At 52.0% G+C, this 10000-nt stretch overlaps 1 protein-coding gene across 1 annotated transcript in view; it reads right to left on the bottom strand.

The window, feature by feature from the left end:
* The window catches only part of myo1d (myosin 1D), a gene marked incomplete at its 3' end in the record, with an annotated part of 83144 nt that overhangs the window by 23319 nt on the left and 49825 nt on the right, over positions 1–10000 (bottom strand). The window contains exon 17 of the mRNA XM_080021682.1: positions 1–127. This exon is cut by the window's left edge and continues 97 nt beyond it. Coding sequence (XP_079877808.1) covers positions 1–127 — 127 coding nt within the window. The remainder of the gene's footprint in view (positions 128–10000) is intronic.

The following is a 10000-nucleotide window of genomic DNA, read 5'->3' on the forward strand; positions in this document are numbered from 1 at the left end:
CGTTTTTGAAGCGGCGGTTGACCTCCCGGATGTAGGACTTGACCTTGTAGCGCCTGTACGCCCGCAGGATGACCAGCGCCGCCCGCATGCGGCGGTATCTCATCCTGGCGATGGTGCCTCTCCACACCTGCAACAGCAAGCGCCACACCGGTTGGTTCAGCGACGGTGCGGCAACAGCGCCGCGTGTGTTACCGCGAGGACCGCCTTCCATAACGCCAGCTGCCGCTGGATTTGATTTATTTAGTAGAATATTAATGATGCATGCGGTTATTTCTGGTCTTATCTGCCGGTAGTAAAAAAAAAAAAAAAAAAAAAAAGTAAAACCATCCAAGTGACACTGCACTTAAACCACTGCAAGTGTCAGCTAGATTTACAATTTATCAACAAGTTATTCAACTTTAATCTGACCCTGTGCATTAACCCCCATTTTTCCTTTTTAAAGAATAGCATCATCCATCACTGCTGCAGATCATTTTAACTTGTTTTTTCTCAAGCAAAACATTTTCTTATTTCCGAGTAAGAAACACTCCAAATAAACATTTTTATCATACATATATACATATACATATATACATATACATATACATATATATATATATATACATATACATATACATATATATATATATATATAAGTTATGTCAAACAATGATATAACACTGTCTGCAATGTAAGAACAACATGGAACCCCTCTATCTGGTGTATAACCAAACTGAGTGGCTATCTGAGCCTCTAAAATGTGAATAATAGATGATGGCGGGACCCCGGGGGGTCATAAATCCTGCTACGCCCTTACTAAACACCGCCACCATACGGTTCCCTTTCATTAATCTACCCTTCCGCCACCCCCGACACACACATATTACCATATCACCGCTCCCTCAAATTGATTGTAAACCCCACAAATAAAGGAGTTGATTGTAAATCACGACACCAGCTTCATCTCCAGCGTATATAAAAAAGGAGGACACCGCAGAGTCGCCGGGGCTGCGACCGTCACCCCTCTCGCTTCTGGAAAAGCGGCGCGCCGTTGTGCACAGTAATCACGGGAACCATGAATATTTAATGGTTCCAAGTGTGGGGGCGGCTGCCGGGAAAGAGCGCTGTCTCCCTGCCGCTCTCCACCTGAAGAGAGTGGAAGCCGCAGCGCGCGGCGGCAGCGGAGATAAGGCCCCGCGCCGTTTCCAACGAGACCCGGGGGCCAATTCACTTTTCCCAGAAGATAAGCCATGTTCGCCGCTCGGCCACACTTGTGAATTTTCCGATTAAGTTCGTCGTCGCTCTCCATTGTCCATCTGTCAGTCGGGGTTGGCGGTGGTGGCAGTGGCGGTGGCGGTGTGCAGTTATTTCTTCATCGCCGTGCCGCTGTAATTGAATGACGCGGTTCAAAGCACAGCGCTGCCCGTGGGATAACCGACCCGACCTCAGGCGGGGGGGGGGGGGGGGGGGGGGGGGGCAGGTCGGCGGGCCGGCAAGCGGTCTTGATTAGCAAGCCGGCCCCGATCACGCGATATGTGCCGCGGCGTGATGGGAAAACCCGTTTTCGGGGACTCTGGGACTTTATTTTAATCCGCTGCTGGTTACGTAACCGTGCGGCGCGGCTCTCCGATTCCGAGAAACCTCACGAAGCCGCCGCCGGCTTCCGCCACGTCGGGGAGATGGCGCGCTCGCCTGCGCACGTTAAAGAGACGGGAGCGGGTTGAGGGAGAAGGGGCGCCGCCCATCGTTGGCACTCAGAACTCCCGTAGCCGGCGGGGTCCCCGCTCGGTTCGGCGCCGGCCGCTGACGAACTCTGCTCTGCTCCCGCCTCCGCCCCCCCCCCCGTTCCCCCCTCATTTATAATGCATGGGAAGGAGACCGGGGAGGGAAATCTATATTCCCCACAATCATCAACCCACCACCACCCCCGGGCACCCGCCCACATTGTTCGAGTCGAGACGACGGCTCGCTGCGGACGGGATGCGCCGGCTCCTGCGACTCGGCTGCTTTGGCTAACTGGGTCAGGGAGTGGACGGGCGACGGGGAATTAGGTGTTTTACACGGCCAGCAATCCGAGGAGGGATTACGACGCGGCCGCGTTTGAAAGCAGAGCCGCCGACGTGTTTGGGCCGGAGCGCCGGGTTTCTCGGCTGTGGTCGGACGGGGCTGAAACGGGGCGAGTTGAGGAGATTTTAAACCACTGGGAAAGGGGCTGAATGTCGTCGCCGTTCAGTCGCCTCCAACGTGATTAACGACTATTCTCTCGAGCAACCTTGTGACGGCATGTTTATTCCCAATGTCAACATTTTTTTCTAAAGGCAATCTGCACTTTGCTAAAAATGGCCGCACGACGGCTTGTTATGTGCATTTCAGTTGAAGTGCTTGACAACCACCAACCGTCCTTGGGCATAATCTCCCTGTGGTTAACCTTCGCCTGAAGCCATTTGCTGAGGAATTCACACCGCCAGATGTCAGCGTCCCGGCCCAACAGGAAGGAACAAAGGCTCGTCCCCAGACAATGACATTTGCAGCACATTTGGCAAATGTCTGACGGTTGCCTTTGGCTTGATGGAGACGGAGATACCTTCTGAATGGCACCATTTTTATATTCAGTGCAATAGTGAATGAAATGTATACGGAGAATGTTTCAACTCATAAACAGAACCATTGGGTGTTGATTTAGTGCAGCTTTACTTGACCTACAGAGGTCCAAAATAAGGAGGTCCAGATTAAACAAATGAACTACACTGGTAATGTCACCCTGCATTAAATGCAGAGGTTGAATCTGAAATGGACACGATCGGCACAGACTCAGACACAGACACAGACTCTCTTGTCACAAAGCCACTTCTCGGAGAAATATTTCCGAAGCCTCCCCGGCCGCACGTGCAACTGGAGCCGGCGTGAAATCAACAGCTTTGTTTATCTGTGCCGCAAATCATCAATTAGTATGTAAATGACGGGGGCGAGCGGTTAAAACCGGGGTGCGGGGAGGAGGGAAAGGGGGTGATAATAAATCAGACAAGTGCCGACATAATCTATGCCTCATTGTCTTTGGAGGCTGATCCAGATGTGGTAAGCGGGGACGGGGGGAGAATTTCAATGGGGCACACATGTGTATACACACACACACACACACACACACACACACACACAAGCACACACGCACACACGCACACACGCACACACACACACACACCCCGCTTAAACACAGGCCAAGATGGTGATGGTGGACTGAGGAGGAAGACACTCAGGGGACGATTGATAAATCAGGCCGATAACAAGACCCCAGTCGGCCGCTCCGCACTCTCCCGGCCAATAAAGCCGTCTGATCATGCTTTTAGAGAGTGTGCCATCACGGGCGGGGGCCGCTCCCCTCGCCGTGTTCCCAGAGGGGGGGGGGGGGGCTCAGGATTTACGAGCTCATCAAAGCCAGATTGGGGATCTTTGTTGTCTACAAAGTGGGACAGATTGCCGCAACCTTCATTAGAGGGGCAGGCCGGACGGAGGTGAGAGCCCTCACAAATCACACGTGCCGGGGGATTTGTGGGAGAGCTGCGGGTCGGAGGTAAAGTATTGGGGTAACAGAGCAGAACCTGCAGAAAGGACCCGTTACTGGCTGTTCAACGTCTTCATTTGAGAGAGAGTGTCTGCAGCGTTTGAGCTACGACCTCACCAAAGCCACATTCAAGGCTTCGCCCGGCCCTGGGACTCCGGTGAAAAGCTGGGGGACGGTCAGGTGCGGGGCGAGGTTTGGGTGGCCTCTGCCAGGCCCACTGCAGTGCTGTGTTGATCTGGTAGTGCTTGGCCTATTCCCTCCAGTGCAGGAACTCAAACTCAGCACACACACCACACATTGGACCTCAGGTTTGCGGGACGGGTGGGATCTATGTGGGGGGGGGGGGGGGACACGCTCCTGTCCCGCCGTGCTTCACGTCCGTCCTGTAATTTTAATACCACTCATATTAGATATAACTATGACAGGAAGAGGCCACGTGCCCAATGACTGTTCCAATTTTCTGGACTTAATTAATTCTCTTTTGTCGACAAATGTTTTTTGCTTCACAAAAAAAGCATCCCACAGGTCGTCCACAGGGCAGGGTCGTCGCGGCAGTTCTTGACGATGAAAGAATTGATAAAGAGCTGCATTGCAGGTTGAGAAGTTGAACTCCACTTGCAGACTAAACTCTGTCCTAGACGCAAGGGAACAAATACTCTGTGTTGTATGACCAGCGTGCTGACCGGTTGAGAAAAATAAAAATAAAATAAAAAATACACCTTCCGCTCTTCTCCCTCATGGAAAACAAACGAAGGAAACACATCGCCGGCATTCCGATGGGGAAAGACAGCTGTGAGCCGCTGTGCTTGGGGTGACACACTTGACTGCCTTCCAGTGCTGAATGGCTGGGTTTCCACGTCCTCCGGGGGACGCCGGGCTGCTTTTCCCAGTGACGCGCGCCAAACGAGCCTGACACAATTCGGGCGAGGCTGGAGCCGCGCCGCACCGCGCCTTCAGGCCCTCGCCGGGGACGGCAGGGCCGAGAAGGGGGCCAGTGGGGCGTTAGCACAAATCAATACGCCGCTCGGGTGAGCGGGGCGCCGAGCGGGCCGGGCGCTACCGGCCGCCCCGCCGGCATCACTGGGTGGTACACCCATTTAAGTTCCCTTGCTTTGGGCTTAATGTAATGATGTGAATCAAATGTGTTCGAGCCCAATTCCAACAACGGCGTAATTAAAAGAGACCGCATTGAGGCTGAGATTGAATGGCTCTGGAAGGCCCATCCATCAATTAGATGGGACAGAGGGAAAAATAGATTGGAAGAGTATTGCCGTCGGTCAGCGATTTAAGGTCTAAATAGATATAGGAGCGATGTGGCACTCGGGGGGGGGGGGGGGGGGGGGCAGGAAAAAGTCGATATGTTGACGCAGGACACGCCGGCTCGGAAATAAAATAGATAAGCACAAGCGTCCGAATAACCCGGGACACATCATTCAAACATGTAAAAAAAACAAAGGAAAAAGAACTCCAGCCTAGTGGAGAACTACTGAATGCATCACTCAAACTCCCAAGCACCTTCAGGTACCCAAAGCGGTTAGCGACTAAATTTAGGCGCCTGCATTTAAAAAGAAACTCATAGCAGAAATTTAAACTTGAATGGAAAAAAATACAAATAAATAATAAGAATTCTTCCTTTTGACTCTATACTTGACGAACCAGGTGTTGGAATTGGTAAAGGTTTACAGCACACTGGTGCCTCCAATGATATTTTAACGTCAAACTTGAAATGGCCATATTCCACGACTATAAAAACTGAGCACATATCACCACACTATGTATCCATCACACAATGGAAGACAAGCCGTTCTCTATTGGCCGTCCACACCTATATGCATATCACTGAAAACGTTTAAATATGTAAAAAATGTAAAATATGTCCTTAAACCTGGTGTCAAAGCACCAGAGAAGAACATGGGCAGCATGCAGCGTATTCAGAGTCTTATTAATATTCATACGCGACACTGCACGGACGCGGTTCCTCAAGGTGCGGAGACCTTTGACCCCCTAGTGGAGACAGGGAGAACAACACCACGTCACTCGTAGCTTCCTGACACGGGTCGAGGTCCTGACGTGGGTCGAGGTCCTGACTCGGGTCGAGGTCCTGACGTGGGTCGAGGTCCTGACGTGGGTCAAGGTCCTGACGTGGGTCGAGGTCCTGACGTGGGTCGAGGTCCTGATGTGGGTCGAGGTCCTGACGTGGGTCGAGGTCCTGACGTGGGTCGAGGTCCTGGCGCAGGTCGAGGTCCTGACCTCAGCGTTTTCAAGAAAATCCATTTTACTTCCTCCACACCGATAGACAGGAAAACCAAGTTTTGAGAGAAAACAAAACAAAACAAAAAAAAACACCCTGGAAGGTTTTCCAAAAGATTTTTTTCCAGCGACTCAAAACGGCATTTCCATGTAGACGGGAAGCCGAACGGCAGAGAAAATACTGCGTTTTCAAAAATATCGATGTAGGTGTGGACAGGGCCTTAGTCAATCAATCAACTCCCTCCTGTAATAAAACCTCCCTTCACATTTAAATGTCATCGACAATGTGCGTCTTTGATTTGATCTGCTTCAGCGCAGGGATCCAGGCGGATGGATGGATGGATGGATGGATGGATGGATGGATGGATGGGTGGGTGTCCACCTGGCTGCAGCTGTCTGGGTCAAGTTAGCTGCGTTCAGGGTACATAATATAATAAAATGACCATAATAATTCATGTCGCGTCTCAATCCTCTGGAAGTCTGACCACAGGGATTGCTGAGCCAAGCTGATAAAATGACCCCAACCAATGCTGACGGTGATTGTACTCTGATTTTCTTTCAGTCCCATCCATCCATCCATCCATCACTCTATCTATCTATATATCTATCTGTCTATCCGTCTATCTATCTATCCATCTGTCTATCCATCTTTCTATCTATCTATCTATCAATCTAGCTATCCATCTACTGTATCCATCCATCCATCTATCTATTCATCCATCTGTCTGTCTCTTCCTCCCTCCATCCATCTATCTATCCCTTTCTCCCTCTATCTATCGATCCCTTCCTCCCTCCATCCATCCATCCATCCATCCACCCATCAGCTCACAGATCATGTTTCCTCGGAGCCGAGCTGGAGACAGATCAGTTCTGGGCAGTTAAGCAGACGAGAGGCCACAGGGTACTTAACCCAGCGTCAAACATCACGCTTCTAACAGCCGGGGCCAAAAACAGGCAATTCGGAGGATTACTCAGTCATCGCATCAGGACCCATCGCTACCCCCACCGCCACCCCCGCCCCCGCCCACCAGCAGTTCAAGGTACTACGTCGGCTTTTATGTGACGGCTCGTCTGACGGCGCGGCAGTCACAGAACCGGATACCGTCTTTCATTCCGTTTTTTTTTTTTTTTTTTTAAACATTTGCTCTCGGTCCCCGGTGGTGCCAGGGCCCTGCGCCGGCGCCGCCTTAGGGGAGGGAAGGGGGGAGAAGAAAGAAAAAAAAAAAAAAAAAAAGTAATTTTCTGAAATAACATGACACCCCGCACGGCGGATAAATCCAGGCTTTGAGAAGCAATTAAGGCTGCGTCTCCTTAATACACGGAGGACTCTCGTCTCAGCACGCTCTCATCTCAGACGGGCGCGACGTGGATGAACGGGCACAGACTTATGAAATATTCATTAAAGGCACGGGGGAAAGGGGGGTGAAGGGGGTGTGTCTACGTATAATGTATTCGCCTGTGTTTGTATTTCTTAGGAATTGTGGGCTTTGATTTGCACTGTTTATTCTAGTTGAGTTGAGTTGGGCATTTTCCACGACACTAGTCCCCGAGACCGCCCGCAGACGCGCGAAGGGGCCCAATCGGGGCGGAGGCGAGGTGGGCGGAGCGAGACCGACGCGAGGAAGTGGGGGAGAGAGGCGGCGTGAAATCCAACTGCAGAGGGAGCCGCTCCGGCTTTTCCCTTTTCCTATCAGTCCGCCCCCTCCTCCCCCCACCCACCCTTTCTTTCGGCGCTTTCCCCATCCCCTCCCCCTCTTCAAAGGAAGCCAGGCTTCAGCAATTTAGGAGGCGGAAGGCGGGCGGCCGCTCGGAGAGCGCCGCGTGTTCTCCGGTTCCAGGCCTCCCCAGAGCGACTGAATGGCTCTCCCGGGTTCTTTGGTGATACGCACGGTACCTGTCATCATTTTCGAATGGAGTGACCAGAAGTGTCCCCGAGCTCCCTGGCACGGGCCCTGGCAGCGTGGTCAATGCTGGCATAAGGCAGGGTGGTGTGCCAGGTGCTGATAAGGGGATTGGCTTGGCACAAGAGATCAGACTCGCTCCGTCTGGGTTTGTTTGTGTGGGAGACAGGGAGACAAATACAGGAGTCAATGCGCCGCCTCACTGTATTTGATTTTGTGTGCGTGTGTGTGTGTGTGTGTGTGTGTGTGTGTATGTGCACAACCACGACAGTGTGTGCATGCCTGTGTATTCTGATTAGAGCATGTGAATGTCCACTTGTTTTTTGTGTGTGTGCGCGTGTGTGTGTGTGTGTGTGTGTGTGTGTGTGTGTGCAACCAAGAAGAAGCGTGTGTGCCTGCATATTCTGATTAGAGCATGTGAATGTCCACTTGTTTGTGTGTGTGTGCGCGCGCGTGCGTGTCGTTATGTGTCCCTTTCAAAGCGCTGACATTGACAGAGGTCAAAATTGAGTCGGCAGCGCTCAAACGCCTCCATCGTGCTGCGTTTGCGAGGTTGGCTTTGGCCCGGGAGAGGCGTATACCGAGCCCGTCGCCAGTCCATCCAGCGAGATGCGCGATGTCGGGTGGGATCCCCCTGAGGGATGCGGCGCCGGAGGCAACACACCAGAGCCGGTGTGGGGAGAGGGGGGTGGGGGTGTCAGTCAATATGGAGGTCAGCCAATCGATGGCCCTGCAGGAGCTCGCCAGCTCTTCCAGGTGGGAGCCGCGGGACGCCGCCGCTCCTCAAGGGGTGCGGGGGGGGGCGACTTCCGGAGGCTGCCGCTAATTAGCATTTCACCCGATAAGAGGTCGCGGGGAAAACGCCAAAAGTGCCTGGTGTTTGGGCTGTGGAGGCACATGATGAACCGGGTGGGTGAGGGATGGAGAGCGCTTCGGGCCGTGAAATGATGACTGGCGAGTGGGTTCTTCTCCGTCTCTCTCTCTCTCTCTCTCCCCCCTCTCCCTCGCTCACTCCCAATCCAACACGTAAACACAGAGTTGGCAGATTTATTTTATTTTTTTTCTCCCCCGGACCCGCCCCCCTGCGTTGGGACAGACGTGCGTCCAAGTGGGCCGGTACCCGGCGGGGCGGAACTTCTACGTCTTACTCTTTGGCGTCACGTGACTTACCGTGACTCACGTGGCGTCGTCGCGCCCCCGCGACGCGCCGGGACTCTCGCCTCGGGTGTCATCGATCCGGTCACGCACCCGGAGGCGGCTCAATATTAATATTCCAAATCATACACGCAAACACCGGCGTCACCTTCACATTATGGAATGGGTGACACATGCGGCAGAATTTGGCACGGTGCTCGGCAGCTGACACAGAAACGCCAGCGCCATATGGCTGTGGGATTACTCTACGTTCTTGCAAGGATGGGATTTATTTTTAAAAGACGCGTTACGCGGCTTTAAAAATAAGAAACCTTTTATACGATTTTTATAAGAAACCGAAAAATCTAAAATATTTTAAAAACATAGCGTTCAGTTCTTTCTGTGTTCTTATAATAATTTATGTTTTGGTTTTTTTTCTCACAATATTTTTCAAATACATCAAAGAATGGAGTCAGTGTGCATTTCAACAGACTAGGACCCCAGGGAGGTCATTTGAGGGCTGACCTCAAGACCTCCGTGTGCCGTTTATAAAGCTTGTTCTCTGTGTTGACGAACCAGAAAAAATGCCTATTGGGTGGGGTTTGAAAAGAACAGGTCGAGTTTTTCCTTTTTCACACTGCCTCCCAGAGAGGGGGAGCCGAGAAATAAACCAATAAATTACGAACTAAATGAATGTGTAAATGTCACGATAACGTCATATCCTACTGTAGATGCACCGTCCATGCCGACACGGAAGAGAACCTCAAATGTCCAACACAACCTGCAGCGGAACATGCAGCTGTACAGACAGACAGACAGACAGACACCCCCGAGGCACGCCATTGTGTATCTACAGTACGACTGCGTGTCCAACAGCTTCTTCTGGAAGTTCTCACATCTTTTTCTTGGAGCACACTGCGTTTATTCTCCTTGTGCCGGGAGGGAAACTTTGCTACTCAATAAGTCAAAAAAAAAACAACAACATGAAAACACCGTGTCTCTCCACCTCGAGGCGACCACTCAGGTCGGAGATGCACTTGGGAAGATAAAAAAAATTAAAAGTTAAATAAAGAAGAGTGCCTCCGCCGCCGGGCGGGTCTGAGAGGAACCTGCTGCGAAGCGCCCGTCTCTCCTGCTCCGCCAGCCAGCAGCGGCTGTGTGGGCGAAGCCACTCGGG

The sequence above is a fragment of the Zeus faber genome (assembly GCF_960531495.2).
Source record: "Zeus faber genome assembly, chromosome: 20".
Classification (NCBI taxonomy): Eukaryota; Metazoa; Chordata; class Actinopteri; order Zeiformes; family Zeidae; genus Zeus; species Zeus faber.